The following is a 22624-nucleotide window of genomic DNA, read 5'->3' as shown; positions in this document are numbered from 1 at the left end:
TAATTATCTTCTCACACAGCCTGCACATGACACTTGTTAGAGAAATCTGTCGAAAGTTCAGAGGCTCATTTTTGTTTCCGCTCTTGTATAATGGGACCACATGTGCCCTTTTTCACTGTACTGGAACTTCTCTGGTCATGATTGAACAACTTATGATAATGTGAACTGGTTTTATCAACTGTTCACTGTTCTCTTTTAATACTTGACCTGATATTTCATCTGGACCTATAGCGCCAGTAGGCTTTCTGAGGGGCCTGGATGGTAGTCGGCCCCAGCCCGTCATGGTGCAGGCAAGTGTTTATAGTGGCGCCATCTTCTCTTGGCTCATGCTGCCCTCCAGAACTCCTTGATTCACTGGACGGTTTCTTCTAGAGTCCGGGTTGATGGGTGGTCTTCAAGACAGCATGTGGGAAGTTTTAAGCTACTTGGCTGTGACTGAAAAATCCAAGGTGGTAGCGTGGGGATTCGAACCCGCGTCGTCCATCACGTGGTGAATGTGGGCCCAGCACGCTACTACTCAGCCACCGCCAACCATCTTGTGATTTTAATAGCCCCAGTATATCCTCTATCCACTTCTATGTTTTCCATTCTCATGACACTTCTCTCTTCATTCCCCTTTTCAAATTCTGCCTCCTGGGTAAATGCTTCCTGAAAGTTTTCATTTAATATTATGCATATTTCCTTTATATCCTGATAGACTTGGTCACCCACTTTGATCACAGTTCCAGCTTCTTTTTTCCTCAGTTTCTTATTGATATGTCTATAAAAAAGTTTTGGGTCCTCCTTTCATTTTTCTATTATGTTCTTTTCATACTATTTTTCTTCTTCTCCTCACTGTGGTGTAATCATTTTAGCTTGTCTATAGCTTTCCCTGTTTATGGCATTCCTTCTCCTTTTTAAGTTTCTCTATCCCTTCTTTCCTCTTCTTTGCTTCCAGACTTCTATTAAACTGCAGGTTGAAAATCCCTTATCCGAAATTCCTGGGACCATAAGTGTTGCGGATTTTGGATTTTTTTTTGATTTCGGAATATTTTATCTATTTGCAGGCCCTTTTGACATTTTCAACAATATCTTTACACCACAGAGCACACAACACATGGTAATCACAATGTGTAACGAGCGAAGGTGTTACTGTGACGAATGCTGACAACAAACTAACGCATAGCAGCACACTAGGGGTCAGATTTTTGAAGGTTCCGTTGTCGTAAGGGGGGCTTTGTGGTGCAGTGGTTAGCACACTCAGCTCACAACCGAGAGAGCTCGGATTCTATTCCCGGGCGGAGTGGAAAAATTTGGGCTGCTTTTCCGATACCCTACGCCCCTGTTCACCCAGCAGTGAATGAGTACCAGGTATTAATCAGGGGTTGTGTCCCATCTCATGGGATCTGTTCCCTTCTCCTATAATTCCTTCCCCTTCTGTCTCTCTCTGGCATATGACCACAGATGTTGCGCCGACTAAACGAAACTTTCCTACTTTTTCCTTGATGAGACAGTTACTACTCATTAAATAACAGATGCAAATGTGACAATAATCAATGTAATGCAAATAAAAAGCCTTTTTGCAGAAATAGGGAGGCAATGGGATATAAGTACTACACAATAAATCACTCAGAGTGACATGCGTGCGGCTGCCTCCCCAGTAATATTCTGATAGTTTGTTGCTTCACATATCATGGAATGACTAATGTTTTTCATGCCACCATTCTCTCACACCCCAATTTAGGCTTCTCAGAGCACAATTATTTAGCCACAGGAAGCAGTGATAACATCTGCTGAGCTGTGTGACTCCAGAGTACAGTCACCTCTTGATTAACACGAGTTTAAACAACACGTTTTTTATTTAATACGAGTTTATATTTAAGGAGATACGATTAACTAACCCAATATTTTCAATTTAACACGCGTTTAATTGATGACGTCACGCTCGATGACGTCACGTGCACCCACGCTACTTCTGGCGGGAACCGCGCTGAGACGCTCTGTTTCTCCTCAGTCTGAAGCTAGCCCGCACTGTGAGTGGAACGTTTCTCTGGAATACACTGCATTTTCACCTCTACTATGGCACCCAAGCGTCCTTCCACCTCCTCACAGGAAAGTGCTGCCAAGAAGTCAAGAAAGACTCTCACCATTGAAAAGAAGTTGGAAGTTTTGGATCGGTGTGCTTGGGGAGAAAAGACCTCTGTGATAGTGAAAGTGATTTTTTAAAGCTTTGAAATCGGTGTTAGGGGTGAAGACCGTGACATCACCAACATTGAACTCCAACCCTTCGTCTTATCAGGAAGGCTGAGCCCCGTTATTGTGAATCTCATTACGGTGATGGTGGAAGTGATACTCAGGCCCCTGAAGATGCATCCCACCACCCTTCAGGGTTATCAAGTTGAAAACATGAGGGTAATGAAGGGGGTTTGTAACGGGGCCCAGTTCGTGGAGGGGAGGGCGGCTGCCAACCACAACGTACGCAGCACTGCGAACACAAGCTTGCTCCGACCCAGTATATAAAAGCTACTGCGCTTCATCACATCACCACGGAAACACCACATGACGCATAGACTTCGGGTTTGAGGCAGATTGAAGAGGAAGGATGGATTAAGCGAATGCATATAAATCTAAAGCTACTGGTTTAGGTAGAGCCATGAAAATGATAATAGAAAGTGACCAAATTTCGGGAAAGAGTCAGAACGTCAGAAGCGCGGGGTGAGGAGGGACGGTGGCCAACGCAAGTGTCGAGTGTTGAAATTGAAGTACAAATGTAAATAAAATGAGAATGTGTTTTTTTGTTGTTTCCATGACATATTGATGTATTAATAATGTGTTTTTTTAAGGTTAGAGTAACAAAATCCCCTAAATAGGCAGACTTTCCCAGTGTCCAGGAATGTAACCTCCCCTATTACTATTGTTTCTTATGGGGAAATTATGTTTAAATAACGCGATTTTAAATAACACGACATCTCCAGGAACGTAACCCTCGCGTTAATCAAGAGGTGACTGTATGTTGAGGGAAGGTTCGCCTTTCTAATGGCACCGCACACAAAAGTGGTTAGACAAATATCTCTGCTGTTGATTGCTCACTGTAATAGATAGATTTACTAATTGAACACATGTTCTTCCTATTTTTATGTTGAGGAACACTAATTATAATGCATTTCATTCAAATCAGGGAGACCTCGCAAGGCTTACGACTGCACCCGACCCACCCTTAACCCGGTAGCTGCGGAGATCATGTTTCTTAATGGTCCCTCTAAGTGAGACAAATAAGAAAAAATCATCACTCACACAAACCATTTCATAATATATATCAAAGCATTTGTGATCAGTTTATGTATCATCTATTTGGGGGGGGTTAAATTATGGCACAAATTTGGCCCGTCGCTGCTACATGGTAAAGCCATAAATTTGGCCCGTCGCTGCTACACGGTAAAGCCATAAATTTGGCCCGTCGCTGCTATCGGGTTAACTTACATGCACAATTACGATCACTTAGCACTTTGAGAATTACAGTGGAGGCACCGCGAGGTCACAGGTGTGGCTTACGAGCTCGTAAGAGTTTCAAGAATCTCGCCCCAGAGTTGCCAGGTCGTGGTCTGTGGTCCCCCCAATCCCATCCCAAAAAGCTGCGACCTCGGTCTCAAAAAAAATTTGGATAAAGGATTCTCAACCTGTACTATTTTTTCCCATTTTTTCTTTATTACATAGTGGGGTACTTTACCATACCTTCATTGTAAGTTTTAAGGAAGTAATCATATTTTTGTTGTATTTTTCTCAGCTTTTTCATTTTAGACCATTATTTTATACTTCCCAAAAAAGCTTTCAATTCATTATACATACTTAGCTTTACTGTAATTCCTTCTTTTCTCTTTCTCTCTGGTTTTCTAATCGAATTTTTTCACATTCTTCATCAATTTCTATTTATAATACTTCATGGTCAGTTTTTCCCAGTGAGCACTCGTGTTGCACTTAACTTATTAAGCCCGTTCCTTTAGTGAAAATTATGTCCGATATTGCTGGTTCATCCTCTCCTCTAAATCTTGTCTCTTCCTTCACCCATTGTGTCATGAGGTTTTTTGTGGTCAATTTTAACCCTTTCCTTGCTAAACGCTCGCAACGAGACTATCCCCCCAGGCGCGCTCGGGCACCCCAGCAGGGGAAGGGGATCTCTTTTAACCGCTGTATCTCAAAAACTATTCATCATAGCTACAAAACAAAAACACCATTGGAAAGAGGAGGCTAAGATCTATAAAATTCGGTCATGTAAGCCTCTCCTGCAAACATACAGGCACGTTCAGGGGGTGTTTTTTGCTGCGAGTGCAACTGGCGCTCGCAGCGAGCTTTTAGCACCACCAGCAAGTGACTCCAGTACTCGCTCTTTTAACCTCTGTATCTCAAAAACTATTCAGCACAGCTAAAAACAAAAACACCATTGGAAAGAGGAGGCCAAGATCTATACAATTTGGTAATGTAAGCCTCTCCTGCAAAAGTACAGGCACGTTCAGGGGGTGTTGCCTGTGAAGACGTACGCGACAGTCAGCCATAAGGCAACTACTGAGTAGATCTCTTGATGATGGGGTGCTGGCAGGGCAGTATTGCCAGCTGCTAAATTTACAACTATTTGGTCAAAACATCAGTCATGTGATAGGTGAAGCTATGCAAAAATGCCGCTATATTAGATAACAACATCCACCAGTTACTCGTCCATAGATTTTCCACGCTAGGCTGATATAATTTTCCACCAAATTTAGTGGAAAACCCATTGAATTGGCAATGCTGTGGGGTGAGAAATAGTGTTGGAACACTCATACGCGGCAAATTTGAGTGCGACTGGAGCTCTCAGCAAGCGTTTAGCACCACTGGCAAGTTACGCTAGTGCTTGCTGCGAGCGTTTAGCAATGAAAGGGTTAAAACTGATCAGATTACTATGTATCATCTTTTTTGGGGTGTTTATATCATGGCACAAATTTGGCCCATCGCTGCTACACGGTAAAGCCACAGATTTGGCCCGTCGCTGCTACCAGGTTAAAATATCTGTATTATCTGGTCCTGTTCTCACTCTTAACACTTTTATGTCCGTTTTGACCAATATCCCATCCACCACTCTTCCCCATTCTGTCTTTTCTATATTGTCATCCCTCAAATAGTATGGTTTCCAATAGTTCGGTTTCGGTTTGATGTGGATTTTCTAAGAAGATTCTTTTAGGATTTTTGAATTTCCCAATGAGCAGGAAATTTAAAAATCCTAAAAGATCTTTTTTGAAAATCCGTTTAAAGCCAAAACCGAACTATTGGAAACCGTACTATTTGAGGGACGACTGCATATGTTATAATTGCACTGTTCTATTCCCACCAATTCTATTCCTTTTGTTCGTTTGGTTTCAGTGATGCACATTACATATGGTTTAGCTTTGTTCAGGTACAGGTAACTTGATTTACGCGAGTATTGTGTCCTTGAAGAGGCTGCGTAAATCAAAAACAATGTAAATCAAACAAGAGGTAGGTTTGTACCTTTATTGCCTACTGTATCACTCTGACTCCTCTCCCTCTTGTGGTTCCTCCTCTGACTGCCCTTCCCCTCGTGGTAGCACAGCAGCGAGGGTGTTGTTGTTGTTGAGTAGCGTGGCGCACGGGAAGAACTGAGCTCAGCTGTGTGGCCACGGAGCCGTGTGAGTCCAGTTGCGTGAGACATCTGGTGGCCACTCCGTAAAATATTGCGTATAAGTGAAAAAAACGTTGTAATTAAACATTTATTTGGATTTTGGACCCCGCATTATTTCAAAAACGCGTGAACCAAACGCGTAAATCGAGAGTTACCTGTAGTCTTTTAATTCTAGCTTTTTCGATACGAGTCCGTTGACATTAATGTACATTAACTTCTGTTTTTTTGTTCCTTTCTCTTCCTTGTTGTTGTTGGTATTTAATTGTTCTCCTCCTCCCTCTTCTTGATCCACAACTTCATCACTGTTGTTTCTCACTCACCCCCCCAAAAAAAATCCTTTTCTGCTTCTGTTCTTTCTTCATTCCTTTGCTTTGCTTTGCTCACAATTTCCCTCATCTTAAGACTTTCCTCTATAGTACTCATATGTTTCCTTATATTTGTGTCTTTATATTGTTCTGTGCCTTTTAGTTTTCCACTCAACTTATCATCTTGGTTGCCATTTTTTACTAAATTTAGGCCAAATTTTGCCAGCATATGCTGTTAGCAGGATTTTTCTAGTGTGCAGTGATGTCCATGAGTAGGGCCAGGCAAGCAAGCCATTGTGGGTCAAAGTGATAAGCGTGGGGAAAACTCTTCTGATGGAGGAAAGTGGCGATCTCCATCTTCATTTTGCACACAAGGGAGAGCATGGTCCCATGATGAGACAGTTGCAGCCTGTCCTTTTTTGCTTAGATTAAATAGGACAATCAGATCTCAAAATAGAAAGATTGTCTTCCAAAGGACAGACCTGGCAACTCTTGCAGAGTGAGGCAAGGAGCAAATGGTTGCCAAACAGCATTGACAGGATTTTTTTTCTAAGGTTTCATGTGCTGGATTGCAGTGTTAATGCCTAGGAGGGTAGCAAGCCGGATAATAGGCCTTCATGGGCCAGATATGGCTCGCTGGCTGGAGGTTGCCCGCCCCTGACTTAACCCGTAGCGTACCACCCTATGTGATATAAAAGTTGCCCCCAGTACCGCACTGGGAGTAAAAAAAATTTATTGGCTAAATCCTTTCAAAATGACCCCAGTAACAAGGGAAATAGGTTCATTCCACTCACCCGTCACCCATAAGTGCTCCGCAGCTACCCCCGTCTGCTCGTGGCTGGCCCGACTTGGCTCGCTGCCCACAACTTGCCGTCCCGCACTTTTAGGACTGCCTTGGCATAGCTTTTATATATATAATATATATATATATATATATATATATATATATATATATATATATATATATATATATATATATATATATATATATATATATATATATATATATATATATATATATATTGTTTCTGCGCCTTAGAGTGTTAAAAGTATGTACAGCTGGTCGATATACACTGTTTTTGAGTGCGAAATCGAGTGTTTGTGCGTACAAAAATGGTTCCATAATTCAATACTTGGTAACCGTGATAGAGTGTGTGCGTGTGTGTGTGTGTGTGACTGGCTCTAGGTCACTACTCGGCTGACCTCACTATAATTATCAGACGTTTTCACTTTATTTCGTACTTGATTTCATTTGTGTCACATGCCCAAATTCACTGTCACTTTCACTAACGTAACCGTCCAAGGCAGCTCTGATCTGGCCAGAGGTGTCTAGGTGATCAGCAGGATGGCGAGGCATGATGAAAACACAATGGAAACACACGGGGAGTGCGAGGGAGATATATGTTTGGGTAGGCGGTGGCTGAGTGGTAGCGTGCTGGGCCCACATTCAGGGCGTGATGGACGACGCGGGTTCGAATACCCACTCTACCACCTCAGATTTTTCAGTCACCACCGAGTGGCTTAAAACTACCCACATGCTGTCCTGAAAACCACCCATCAACCTGGACTCTAGAGGAAACCATCCAAGTGAATCAAGAAGGAGTTCTGGGGGGCAGCATGAGGCAAGAGAAGATGGTGCCACTATAAACACTTGCCTGCGCCAGGACGGGCTGGGTCCGACTTCCATCCAGGCCCCTCAGGAGAGCTTACTGATGCTACAGGCGTACATGTAAAAAAAAAAAAAATGCACTATGGCGGTCAAAGATCAACTGTGGACGAAAAAGCGGTTGGGTTTCCCTTTGTTCCCAGTGGGTCGGCGTCACCCCTGGGGCATATTGGCCTGCAAGAGGCTAGGCTGACTCACAAGTCGACGCTCCCAACCCATATGAGCGTCTAGATGCACACGGGAGTGTCTTTTCAATTGTGATTAATTACGGTAATGTGCAAACGTGTCTGACGCATCAACGGTAGATAATTGCAAATTGCTATTAATGCATGAGACGTGTCAACGGTACTCTACGGGCTAATTGAATATACGACCGACTTCTAGCGACGCTTGCCCTCCCCACTATTCTTCCTCCTTTCAGCTTTGCCTTATCAAATATTAACACGGTAGCAGCGGGGATTATGTTTCTTAATGGTCGCCCTAAGCGAGAAAAATGAAAAAAATCACCCCTCACACAAACCATTTCATAATATATATCAAAGCATTTGTGATCAGATTATGTATCATCTATTTTGGGGGGTTTAAATCATGGTACAAATTTGGCCCATCGCTACTACACGGTAAAGCCACAATTTTGGCCCGTCGCTGCTATAGGGTTAAGAATTGGCCCTATTTTCATCTTTTTAGGTAATTGCTCTCACATATTAGAGGAGATCCCAAAGCAAAAATGATGCAAGATAAACACATAATAGGGACAGTTACAGCCTGTCCTGTTTTGCTGAGATTAAATAGGACAACCAGATCTCGAAAAAGATAGATTGTCTTTCAAAGGACAGGATAAGGTTAACCCGGTAGCAGCGACGGGCCAAATTTGTGGCTTTACCGTGTAGCAGCGACAGGCCAAATTTGTGCCATGATATAAACCTCCCAAAATAGATGATACATAATCTGATCACAAATGCTTCGATATATATTTTGAAATGGTTTGTGTGAGAGGTGATTTTTTCTCATTTTTCTCGCTTGGAGGGACCATTAAGAAACATGATCCCCACTGCTACCGGGTTGATACAGTTTTTTGGCCTGTTTTGGAAGGTTGACCATGCAGTGGACGTTAGCTTTTTTTTTTTTTTTTTTTTTTTTTTCAAAGTAACTTTGGTAATGAGTGTTTCTCTTCAAGTCCTAAATAGTGCCTCAATTTAGGACAAAAATGATTCAGATTGAGCTTATATGGTACTTATTGTGCAAAATCAAGGGTCTGCTGTACCTAATTTGTGCCTTATCACAAACATAATCTATGGGATATATATTTGCCAGATAATGTACAAAGCTACTTTTTTTTTTTTTTTTTTTTTTTTTTTTTGTGTGTGTGTGTGTGTGTGTGTGTGTGTGTGTGTGTACCTACTTGTGGAATACAGGAAAAGAGCCGTGTGTGTGTGTGTGTGTGTGTCATAGCTGGGCATTATTGCGATAAGTTATCGCGATACTTTATCGCTGATAACAAAATCGGGTTATCGGCCATCCGCTACTTATTTGAATATATATTGGTATCTTCGTTACTTTTGTAACTAAACTAGCGATAATCGCTACTTTTTTCTGCTCAGAAAAAAAAAAAAAGTTGTCTCCTCCCTACTGCACATGTGTTGCCCGGGCGCCCGGTGTCGTATGAAAAAACTTCGGGGTATAAAATATCTTCGGTGAAGAGATTTCATACTTAGATCATCAACATTAAACACTAGGTTATTTTTTTATGTTAAGACTCAAAAATCAATATATCAAAGAGAAAAATCATTTAACTTTGTCCCAAAAATGATTATTCACTGCGTCAAATTTGATATTCCATATTCGTTTGTGAGCATGCCGTGGTATTGAAAGCATCCGGTGTTGTGTTATTTGGTGTCCCATCTTCAACAGCTGGCGCTTTTGTTTACAAACACTGGTCTCTCGTGAGCTTCGCATGTTCAGACCAGTAAGTGTAGCCCTGTACAGTCTCACAAAGCTTTTTAACACATTAAGAGTTGCTGGAAGGCTGAATCAGACATACAGTACCACCATCCTCGCTGTTTCTAGAACGACACTGTACATATAAATACAACTCGTACAGAGTGTTGGTCTAGAAACAGCGGGGATGGTGGTAGTGGTACTGTATGTCTGATTCAGCCTTCCAGTAACTCTTAATTACAGTTAAAAAGCTTTGTGAGACTGTACAGGTCTACGCTTGCTGGTCTGAGCATGCGCAGTTCACGAGAGACCAGTGTTTGTAAACAAAAGCGCCAGCTTTTGACGGTGGGGACGCCAAATAACAAAACACCGGCTCAGGCGTTTCTAGTATTACCGTCCACATGTACGTGTCAACGTGTGGTTATCAGGTTTCGTAAGTTTTCTAAAATACAGATAATGAAAATTTGAATTCATCTGTTTTTTATTTGAAATATCAATATAGTATCGTTTTCACCTATCGGACTTATCGCTAGCTAGTATCAGAATTGTGGATTTATATAGGGTATCGGTTATCGGTTATCGCCTATATTTGTGTCTCCAGTTAACGAATATTGGTTATCACCGATAAGGTTTTCCATTATTAGTTATCGGTTATTGGGAATAAGATATTTTGTTATTGTGCCCAGCTATGGTGTGTGTGTGTGTGTGTGTGTGTGTGTGTGTGTGTGTGTGTGTGTGTGTGTGTGTGTGTGTGTATTTACCTAGTTGTAGTTTTACAGGGCCTGAGCTTTACGCTCGTGTGGTCCCGTCTCCGTATCTGCATTTATCCAACTTTTCCTTCAAGCTGTGCACACTCCTCGCCGATACTACATCCTCATTTAGTCTGTTCCAAACCTCTATATTTCTCTGCGGGAAGCTATATTTCTTTATGTCTCTCAATCATCTTCTCTTCCTCAATTTTTTACTATGTCCTCTTGTGTTCCTGGTGGTAATTTCTTCTTTTAGTAGTAACTCCTCGTTGTTTACTTCTTCCAGTTTGCTCAATAATTTGTAGATTTGTATTAGGTCTCCCCTTTCTCTTCTTTGTTCTAGTGTTGGTAAGTCCATTTCCTTTAGTCTTTCCTCGTATGTCAATCCCTCCAGCCCTGGAGCCATTTTTGTTGCCATCCTTTGTAGTCTTTCTAGTTTCTTTATGCGTTTCTTCTTATGGGGAGACCACACTGCCTCTGCATATTCCAACTTTGGTCTGATCATAGTGGTAATTAATTTTTTCATCATTTCCTTATCCGGTAGTGGAATGCTATTCCTATATTTCTCAACATGTTATACGTATCATTGAATATCCGATTAACATGACTCTCTGGCTGTTTGTTATCTTGCATTATTACTTCCAGATCTCTTTCTTCGTGTACTTTCTTTAATGTTTCACCATCTCCCATTTTATATGTCCATTTTGGTCTTCCTTCACTTTTTCCCATTTCCATAACATGACATTTCTTCACATTGAATTTCATCTCCCATTCCATACTCCACTTCCAACTCTTGTTTAGGTCTTCTTACAGAATTTCACAGTCTTTACTGTTTCTTATATGTCTTAGCAGCCTTGCATCATCTGTGAACTGGCTTATATAACTATTTACTCCCTCTGGCATGTCACTAATATATACTGGGAAAAGTATTGGTGCCAATACCGATCCCTGAGGCACTCCACTCTCTACAGTTCTCCATTCTGATTTTATGTCCTTAACCACTGTTCTCATCTCTCTTCCCCTTAGGTAGCTTTCCATCCAGTTCTTCATTTTCCCTTTCAATCCTCCTTTATTTTCTAGTTTACATAGCAGTCTTGTATGTGGAACTTTGTCGAACGCCTTCTTCAGGTCTAGGTAGACGCAATCAACCCATCCGTCCCTTTCCTGTATTTTTTATGTCACTCTTGAGTAAAAGCTCAGTAAGTTTGTCACACATGAGCGCCCTTTTCTGAATCCATACTGTTTATTTGTGATTAAATATTGCTCCTTAAGAAATTGTGTCCATTGTTTCTTTATCACTTTCTCACACATTTTACATACTACACTTGTCAATGATACAGGTCTGTAGTTCAGGGGTTCTTCCTTCCTTCCATTTTTGTATACGGGGACCACTTCGGGCCTCCGCCACTCCTTAGGCACTGTACCAGTTGTTATTGAGCATTTAATGATGTCATATATCGGTTCAACCAACTAATTTCTGCATTCTTTCAGTATATACCCTGAGACTCCATCCGGTCCTACATATTTCCTCTCTTCCAGCTCCCCCAACAACTCATATATCTCCTCTTTATTTACTGTAACTTCTTCCATATGAACATTTATCTTGTTTTCTTGTGGCTCATTAAATATTGATTCATTAGTAAAAACTTGCAGGAACTTTTTGTTTAGTAGCTCCGCCATGCCTTTAGGTTCATCGATTGTCACATTCCCATCGCTCAGTCTTTCAGTTGTTTCTCTTGGTTTAATCTTCCCATTTAGGAATCTATAAAATAGTTTAGGTTGTTCCTTGTACTTTTCCACAATATCCTTTTCATATCCCTTTTCTTCTTCCTTCCTTATTATCACGTATTCATTTCTCGCTGCCTTAAAATCTTCTTTATTCCTTCGGTCTTTATTTCTTTTTAATCTTTTCCATGCTTTGTCTCTTTTTCTTTTGCCTTAGCACACCTTGTATTAAACTAGTCCTTTTTTCCCTTTTCTTTAGGTCTGTATTCTGGTACAAACTTCTTAACCCCTGTTTTATTTGTCTTCATAAAAATATACTTTTCTTGCACTTCACTTGTTCCCATTAGCTCATCCCAGTCCAACTCTCCATAATATTTCCTAAGATTTTCCACGTCTGCCTTCCTATAGTTTAACCTGTTTCTTTTATATGATTCATCCTCTTCACTTCCTTCCTCCTCCATTTCTATCTCTATGATCACGTGGTCACTCTTTCCCAGAGGGCATCCGTACCTTAATTCATCCTTCAAGTGCATTCCTCTTGTTAACACCAGGTCCAGTCTCGCCGGTTCGTCATCACTTCTATATCTTGTGTTTTCCTTCACCCATTGAATCGCAAGTTTTCCATCATCAATCTTAACAATCTTTCCCCCCATGCCACATCACCACCGCTTTCAAACATCTCCCAATCTACCTCTTTACAATTAAAATCACCAACTAATAGTACTCTTTTGTTTGCCTTGAGTATTCTACTTAAACTTTGAAAGGTATCTTCAGTCATGATTTCATATTCTTCTTTACTCCATGAGTTTGTTCTAGGTGGTACATACGCTGTTGTGATCGTCATCCTTTCTCTGTTTTTGTTCTCCAAATTTACACTCATTATTTCTGCTTTTCCTTCTCCGTATACTACTGATTTTACTAATAACTCCTTCTTTGTCATTATCATCACTCCTCCACCGCCTTTGCCCACTCTATCTTTCCTCCATACATTGTATTTTTTATCAAACACTGTTTGGATGTCTTCATTTAGTTTAGTTTCTGTTAGGCATACTATCATTGGCTCCTTCTCTTGTAGGTAGTCTTGCAATTCCAGCTTACTAGATATTATTCCGTTACATTTGTATACATCACATTCAATCCCTTAATTGTGTCGATCTTGTCTAATTTTCGCTCTCATCTTCTCCCTTCTGTACCACTTTCTGACTCGATCTCCCATAACTCTCAAAAAAAAATCTTTTTTTTCCTCTTCAGATCTTGCATTATTCCTTTCTTTTGCCTCTGTTAGTAGTTCGTTCCATTTCTTCCTTTCTTCTTCATTTCTATTTTTCTTTATATATATATCCTTACATCCTTCTGTTTCCCTTAACTTTGTTGTTCTGTACAATATTTCTTCTGCTGCCTTCTGCGAACTTAATCTTACTTTGATTGGTCTTGTTTTCCCTTCAATATAGGGGCCCATCCTATAAATTTCCTCCACCTCCTCCTCAGTGTTTTTCCGTTCTTCATCATTTAAGTTCTTAAATAGGTCTTTAACAGATTTCAGTTCTTCCTGTGTGTTTATGTGTGTTCAGTTCTTCCCGTGTGTTTATGTGTGTGTGTTTGATCATAAGAGTGTGGATAGTGCACGTTGTATTGATATATATCCACTGTTAGTATTAGTTCATGTAATTTTTATAATGAGCTATTGCTTTAAAAAAAGCATTTGCTGAATGCATACCGTTAAATCATTCAGTAAAAGCTTCTTCCAGTGAATTATTCATTAGACATCTTCAAGAGTGCACACAGTAGCAGTATTGCTTTTTGTTGCACCTAGCCATAAACTGTAAAGCTTTAGAGGTGTGCACTAATGTAAGGATTGAGACACTGATCATGTCTTGACACAGTCACAATGAAATAGAGGATGGTAATACACTCGCCCCTCGATTTAACGGACCCCGATATAACGGATTTCGGATTTAATGGACCACAAAATCTCAACGGACAAATCTACCCAGCAACGGACATTTGCTGGGTAGATTTGTCCGGTGTGACACCGGCTTTAGAAACGTCAAAACCCTAAAATAATAACAGTATCACAGAAAGTGATATCTTTCATCAAAACTGCTTGCATCATCTCCCTCAAGGAGGTCGAGGAGGGTGAAGCCCCCCTCCCCCTCCCGTTAGGTAGGTTAGGTTAAGTTAGGTATGGTTAGATTTATTTGGCTCGCGGTTTGAGGCAGCGGAAATACAAAGCGCGGGGCGGGACATGGCGGCAGCGTGTGGTCCAATTCATGGGTCTGTGTGAAATACCTCCTTGCAAAAAAAGTTGCGCTGCTGTCCACCACGCATGCGTATGGGGGGAATACACAGCAGGAAAACATTAATTTATACCTGGGTATGTTCAATTAGTGTGTCCACTTCCGAGAGCATATATATATTTATATTTATATCTATAAGTGTATATACAGTAATTCCTCGCCATATCGCGGTTCACTTTTCGCGGTCTTGCTGTATCGCGGATTTTTAAATTGTATCGTATCGCGGATTTTTCGCTATATCGCGGGATTTTACGGTAAAATAAGCATTTTCTAGCCTAAAAAATGAAAACGATATAAATCAACGTAAGTAGGAACACACCTAAATAAGCACCTACGTCACCCACCTATTTTTCTTTTATTTTTCCGTCGCAGCCTATTGTGCCCTTAGTCTTTGCCCTAGCTCACTCCTCCCCCACTTTTTTTTTTTTCTTCTCCCTCGCCGTCCCCGTATTTTTCTCCTTCTCATATCTTTCTTCTTTCCCTTTCACCTCCCTCCCAGTTTTTCTCTTTTAATCTCTTTCCCTCCCACTCAAACCCTTTATCTTCCCCTCTTTCCTCACCTTTACCTGACCCTCCCTACCTCTCTTTTTTAATCTCTTTCCCTCCCACTCACACCCTTTCTCTCCCCGTTTTTCCTCACCCTTACCTGACCCTCCCTACCTCTCTTTTTTAATCTCTTTCCCTCCCACTCACACCCTTTCTCTCCCCCTCTTTCCTCACCTTTACCTGACCCTCCCTACCTCTCTCTTCTTTTCCCATCCCATTTCCTCCACTCATTTCCCTTGTTTCCTCCTTTCTCACACCCTCTTATCTTTAGCCTTATCTCTCACTCTATCACTCTTCCTCCCTTTCTCCTTCCCCATTAGATTATATGAACACACACACACACACACACACACACACACTCACTTACTCACTCGCTCGCTCGCTCGCACACACGCACGCACACTCTCTCTCTCCCTCTCTGAAACACACACACACACACACTGACACACACACTGAAGGGGAAATGGGAAGGGTGTGTGGAGGGAGGGACAGAAGTGAGTCAGGTCATGTCCTGACCAAAGCCCTGACCTGCTATGACTCTCCCTCAGGACCTGACATGACTCTCCCCACTGTCCCTCCCTCCCCACACCCTTCTTGTTTTCATCCTCTTTATCTCTCCCTGTTTCATCCACTTCTTTTCCTCCTTCTCCCTTCTTACATCCTCTCAGTATTTTTTTCATGACTCACTCTGTCCCTCTCCTCCCTTTCCCCTTCCCTGTATTTACCTAACTGTGATATAAAAGAAGTGAGCTTCGCTCATATTGTCCTCTCTCTGAGTATTCTTCCGCCCCGCTCAACAAACTAATTCATGTGCGAAGTTCGTATTTACGAAGCAAATGTCGAAAGTCGAAACAAGAATTATAGTATCATTTATTGGGACCGCGTTTTATAAGAGTGTGGGAAAGGTCAATAGGAGTGTGGGAAAGATTTCTAAGAGTGTGGGGAGGGTTTATGAAGCCTTAAAACATATATAAATAACAAAAAATATATAAGGTCGCTACTTCGCAGATTTTTGCCTATCGCGGGGGGGTTCTGGAACCTAACCCCCGCGATAGACGAGGGATTACTGTATATGTACATATGTATATATGCATTGGCAGAGTTATAGGCAACGGATTTTATGCTATGAGAAGGAATGCTGCAGTAGGAAAAGCTGGGCATACTTTTGCCATGGCTACCCTCATACTAGTGTAGACACAGATAGAATGGGCTAATCACACTGACGTGATATTCTTGATGTAAATAAAAACCCACACTGTCAGACGATAGCTATTTTTTAACTAAACAGTTTTGGTGGCCCTTTTTTTTTTTTTGTTTTTTTTTTTCCCCATGTACACCTTTAGCGCCTGTAGGCTTTCTTGAGGGGCCTGGATGGTAGTCGACCCCAGCCCATCATGGTGCAGGCAAGTGTTTATAGTGGTGCCATCTTCTCTTGGCTCGTGCTGCCCCCCGGAACTCCTTGATTCACTTGGATGGTTTCCTCTAGAGTCTGAGTTTATGGGCAGTCTTCAGGACAGCATGTGGGTAGTTTTAAGCCACTCGGCGGTGACTGAAAAATCCGAGGTGGTAGCATGGGTATTCGAACCCGCGTCGTCCATCACATGGTGAATGTGGGCCCAGCACGCAACCACTCAGCCACCGCCTACCCTATCTGCCACCATTTTCAGTGGTGTAAAGGAAGGACCTACTTCCACTCTTCCTTTACACCACTGAAGATGGTGGCTGTGTCCACCGAAACTGTTTGGTTAAGAATGTAACTTTAGCATCTGCCAGTGTGGGGTTTTATTTATATCGTAGACACAGATATACTCAAAGTTATGTTTATTCACATTGTAAAAGAGAGAGAGAGAGAGAGACAGACAGACAGACAGACAGACAGACAGACAGACAGACAGACAGACAGACAGACAGACAGAGAGAGAGAGAGAGAGAGAGAGAGAGAGAGAGAGAGAGAGATTTAATCTGAATATCAAATGTTCATTTAAAGAAAAAAACTTTGACATGGGGCTTACTTGTTTACCTCAGAGGAGCATGTGTTTGGCAGACATGATCTTGCTGATATATATGGGTAATTTCAACAAAACAATTCTGTCATACTGCTGTAGAGAAGCATCAAGCAAAATAGTGAAAAGAGGACCCATTGTGTTGGGGTGTCTGAGGTCCTGCTACATCATGCCAAGTGCCCAACAGTTGCTTCTTGCTTAACCCGGTAGCTGCGGGGATCATGTTTCTTAATGATCCCTCTAAGCAAGAAAAATAAGAAAAAATCATCACTCACACAAACCATTTCATTATACAGGTAACTCGATTTACGCAAGTATTGTGTCCTTGAAGAGGTCGCGTAAATCAAAAACAATGTAAATCAAACAAGAAGTAGGTTTGTACCTTTATTGCCTACTGTATCACTCTGTCTCCTCTCCCTCTCGTGGTTCCTGGCTTCCCTTCCCCTCGTGGTAGCACAGCAGCGAGGGTGTTGTTGTTGTTGAGTAGCGTGGCAGCGTGGATACTGTATTGTTGTTCAAGTGGCCCGTGGGAAGAACTTTGCTCAGCTGTGTGGCCGCGGCGCCGTGTGAGTCCAGTTGCATGAGACATCTGGTGGCCGCTTCATAAAATATCGCGTATAAGTGAAAAAAACGTGTAAACTAAACATTTATTTGGATTTTGGACCCCGCGTTAATTCAAAAACACGTAAACCAAACTCGCATAAATCGAGAGTTACCTCTATATATCAAAGCATTTATGATCAGTTTATGCATCATCTTTTTTTGGGGGGTTATGGCACAAATTTGGCCCGTCGCTGCTACAGGGTAAAGCCACAAATTTGGCCCGTCGCTGCTACTGGGTTAAACTGATCACCCATACCCTTTCCCTCCTCCCACAAGTCTGGAGTTTTCCGTAGAGTACTATGCAGAGAAACTTTCCATGTCCTGTACAGTGACTTCACATTAATAGCCTATAGGCTGTGTAACTTGCCTTTCTTGTATAATCCCTCCTGGTCTTATAAATACTTGACCTGGTGTAAGAATGTCATTTGGGTGCATTTGTTTATTTTTTTATTTTTTTTTTTTTTTATTTACTTATTTGTTTATTTACACTTTTCAGTATGATTATTTATTATTTCACCCCAGCCAATTATGATTCCATGAAATAATGTCAGTAATAGTGATAAAGATGAAAATAATGATAATGTGATGTGATTGTGACATGCATTTGTAATATAGGTGTAATAATGACATGTAACCTTTTTTTAATGTATTTTCTCAATAGTGTTTTTGTTGGTCATAGCTCTATAAAGAGGTTGTTTTGCCACTGGTAGCATGGTGCTCCTTTTTTTTCCATCAATATGTGTGAGTATTTCGTTTTGTAACTGTTTGTTTTACCTTTCATGCTCTCAGTTTGAAAAGGAAACCATCTGGAAACCCTGTCCCTCAGAAACCTGACAGACTGAGGTAGGACTTGCACTCCTGAAAGGTCTTTTGTGACTGGATGATTCAATGTATTCTACCATCTTTTATGTTTCCCTTCCTCACAACGCGGTGGTTTGATTGGAGTCTTTTTTATGCATTTTTGTTACAGCATCATTAGTATAGAAGCTTCACATCCTTGTTCTCTGCTGGATATGTTGTATTTTTTTTTATTTTTTTTATGAACTGCTGGGTTCTGAGCATTTGGATTACATTGGTGCATCACCAGAACTCATTCTTCCAAGCTTAGAACTGCACTCTGGTCAGGTATCTTTGGATTGCAATTGGCTGGGGCAAATGGCCTGCAAGATGGCAGCATCCTTAAGCATCAATAGCACTGCATGTTCATCCTGAATCCTCCTCCTGGTTGCAGCAGGCATTGGCAAAACTGTGAGGGATAATGTCATTCCTTCATTCACATCACTCTGAGGCCTCATATATATGTATTCTTTTATTACTATTGCTCAATTTTCTTTGCAGCTTTTTGCGGGTGAATGCAAATATGTACATGTTTTTTGGTCATTTCTTTTTGCAGGTTACCAATGTTTGGTAAATTGCCGCAGCCAAAACAATACGGCTCTGACATCCCTCGGACCCCCTCCCTCTCCAGTGTCTCCTTAAGTTCCTCCCCTCTCTATAAGACACCATCGCAAACATCCCTTGGTAAATCAGGAGGCTCCAAAGCAGATTTGATGAAGGCTGAGTCCCTTGGCAATGTTTACAAGGCCTCTCCCAAACTAAACCTGTCCAAAGTGTCCTCCAAGGTGGACTGTGGAGACAAATCTTTGCTCAGAAGGCCACCCTCAGTGTCTTCCATTGAGTCCACAGATAGCACTATAAGTACCCCCAGGGCTCCCACCACCAGATTCACCCCATTGCATAAACCAGTTGTTCCAACATCCCTGAGGCCTTCTTCCACCACCACCACAACCCCCACCTTCTCCTCCACCTCCTCCTCCTCCTGCAAGAATGACCCACAGGCAAAGTATGAACACGCTTTATTTTTGTTCCACCTGAGGTTCACTTTACTAACTTGTAAATAGTAGTAATAAGCAAATGGGGTCATATTGTGCCTGTCCTGGTGCATGCTATCACCTCTTGTTTCCTATTCTGTATGACTTCATCTGAAAGGTCTGTGGTATTAGACACTTTGGTTGGTATTGCCAGACGCTTCTTCCTCCCACATCAACTATTTCCAAAGACCAAAAAGAAGATCAGCCGCGTTCTAATGAGTGTTTGTTTGGGTTCATGGTACAGAATAAGGGTCAAACTACCACCAGGGTCATAAAACTACCCCTGGAAATGCCCCATACCCCTACGAAAGCCTTGTTAAGAAAAATGAGAAAAAAATCATCACTCACAGAAACCATTTCAAAATATATATCAAAGCATGTGTGATCAGTCTATGCATCATCTATTTTGGGGGGTTTATATCATGGCACAAATTTGGCCGTCACTGCTACATGGTAAAGCCACAAATTTGGCCCGTCGCTGCTACCAGGTTAAGAGAAGAAGGCTGAGCCATACAAGCATGTATGGAGTCTTTCGAAATAAGGAAACATCTTTATGTGGTGTATATTCCATACAAGGACAGAAAAGCCTCCATACATAGTAGTTGGTTATTGCGAAATGAGAAAAAGATTAGCAGAGATGAAAGTAAGACCCCAGCCCTTGGGAAGCAGATATGTCCAGAGTTGAAATAAGAGATTATGAGTTGATAGTTAGTGAAAGACTGGCTGAGAATGGCCTTTGTAGAAGAGGGGATAATTGGTTGCCATCATAGAAGAGGTTAGTTGTTCAGAAGAATGTGTTAGTTGATGGATGTTGAGGATGAGGTTTGCATTGCAGGCTAGCACAATTCCTCCAGCCTCATTCCAAAATAAAATAAATGCCAATAAATAAGCATTCTGAACACTTTTAACCCGGTAGCAGCGACGGGCCAAATTTGTGGCTTTACCGAGTAGCAGCGACGGGCCAAATTTGTGCCATGATTTAAACCCCCCAAAATAGATGATACATAATCTGATCACAAAAGCTTTGATATATATCATGAAATGGTTTGTGTGAGTGACGATTTTTTCTCATTTTTCTCACTTAGAGGGACCATTAAGAAACATGATCCCCTCTGCTACCGGGTTAAAGAATTTTAGTTTGGGGATGTTACCTGAAAAATTCTTCATAGTCATTAGGGTATGAATGGTTTGGATAACCAGAGAGAAATCAAAGGCCATTTTTTTTTTTTTTTTTATTTATTTATTTATATTTATTTATTTATTTATTTATTTATTTATTTTTTTTTTACGTGTACACCTATAGCTCCATAGGCTCTCTTGAGGGGCCTGGATGGTAGTCGGCCCCAGCCCGTCATGGTGCAGGCAAGTGTTTATAGTGGCGCCATCTTCTCTTGGCTCATGCTGCCCCCCGGAACTCGTTCTTGATTCACTTGGACGGTTTCCTCTAGAGTCCAGGTTGATGGGTGGTCATCAGGACAGCATGTGGGTAGTTTTAAGCCACTCGGCAGTGACTGAAAAATCCGAGGTGGTAGCGTGGGGATTCGAACCCGCGTCGTCCATCACGTGGTGAATGTGGGCCCATCACGCTACCACTCAGCCACCGCCAACCCATTTACCTAATCAACTCCTCTTTTCTTACTGAATGTCCTCAGCCTCTCAAAGTCTACCATAATATTTTTTCCCTTATTCTCTTCTATTCCAATTTTCATGCTGATCATTCATCCGAACTTGCTAACTGCATGCCTCCACCCTTCCTGTTGCGCCACTGCACAAAACTTTGTACTCGGGTTAGTCCCTATGCTATCCATCTTACTATAGCACGAGTTATCCGTTAGCTTCACTCATTGATTACTTTCATTGGTAAACTCTGGAATAGTCTTTCTTCTGCTGCATTTCCCCCTTCCTATAACTGGAACTCTTTCTAGAGGCAAGCATTGTGTTGTTATCTTTTATTCTGTCCATGGGATCGGCATATATACATTTTTTCCAGCTCTTGCTCTGTCCGCTTTACCATAGAAAGAATTCAAACCGTGTCTGAGATGCTGAACATGTAAAGGGAAAGAGTGCATGAAATTTATAGCTTTTTCATGTTGGAAAAGGCAATGTGGGTGGTAAGGCTTCCTGTTATATAGAGAATACTTTTGTATGCAAATGGTCATGTTCTTTGTATAAGCAAATAATATCTGGATATAATTTTAGATGGTAATGAAAGTAGTAAAGAGCACATAACATCATATTTTAAGTGTATTTATTAACGGCTGTATAAGAGCTTCATCTAAGATTTGAAGTAGGGAAGCCATTAGTGCCTTGTTCTCAGCTGATTGTTGGTTCATTGTCATTACAGGCTGATGTCTAATTGATAAATGAGAAGTTTGTTTTTCTTTTTAACATCTAAGATATTTAAGACCAGACATGCATGTAATTATCATATTTGCTGGTGTTGAAGACACATCTCATTTCCAAGTGCTATATTTTGGAAAAAAAATATATCTTGACCTTTACCAAGTTTACTAAAATGTTTTGTTGGTTGTTTAATGACTTATAGTACATGTCAACCAAACATTACTGGACCAGCTCCATGTTATATAATATACAATATACAGTGCATACATATACCATTCTGTAACAACAGCACCATGTGGAAAGTGACTGCTCACTTTGGAGGTTTGTTGTGACTCGCAGCACACAGCCGATGACCAAGACCAAGGCTTGGTAGAGAGAGTGTGTGGTTAATCCCTTCACTACGGCTGGGCCAAAACAGCACCCCGCACCGTATCCGAGATCACCGTGAGCGCCAAATTTCAAATGTCGCTATTGAGTATAACAAGTTTTCAGCCATAAACTCAACATAATCATTATGTATTATATATGAAAACATGCAGAATTAACTGGTGCACATAAAGAAACATACATTAATTGATAATGTTGAGATGTAAGCATAAATATTGAGATAAAATAACTCACATATTGGCTAAAGCGAGCCAGAACGCAGTATGCGCATCCTCGGATATGGTACGGGGCACACAAGGACGCAGTATACGCATCCTCGTGTTGAAGGGGTTAAACTAAACATTACCATGGGAATATACTGCATGTATTATTACCTCTTTTACTACATCTTTTTATTAGTATCACATGAACATGACAAACCATTCAAACAACACCCTGGAGTTGGTGACTTTCACACCATGGCAAAGACCAACACCAAAACAATAACAATAGCTTCCATCTCATTGTCAGAGGACATTGCCAGGCCAGGGATGATGGTGAGAGA

General features: G+C 41.3%; 1 protein-coding gene across 5 annotated transcripts in view; it reads left to right on the top strand.

The window, feature by feature from the left end:
• Window positions 1-22624, top strand: part of LOC126982751 (dynactin subunit 1-like) — a 145763-nt gene that overhangs the window by 5688 nt on the left and 117451 nt on the right. The window contains exons 2-3 of one of the 5 annotated variants that reach the window (XM_050835075.1): window positions 18269-18322; window positions 18873-19322. In XM_050835075.1, coding sequence (XP_050691032.1) covers window positions 18269-18322; window positions 18873-19322 — 504 coding nt within the window. Of the gene's footprint in view, window positions 1-18240; window positions 18323-18872; window positions 19323-22624 lie in introns of those variants that run through there. The other 4 variants (XM_050835076.1, XM_050835077.1, XM_050835079.1 and 1 more) reach the window with 4 other exon arrangements.

This window comes from Eriocheir sinensis, chromosome 51 (assembly GCF_024679095.1).
Source record: "Eriocheir sinensis breed Jianghai 21 chromosome 51, ASM2467909v1, whole genome shotgun sequence".
Classification (NCBI taxonomy): Eukaryota; Metazoa; Arthropoda; class Malacostraca; order Decapoda; family Varunidae; genus Eriocheir; species Eriocheir sinensis.
Note: the sequence above shows the minus strand (reverse complement) of the source record. Positions and strands in the feature narration are given on the sequence as shown.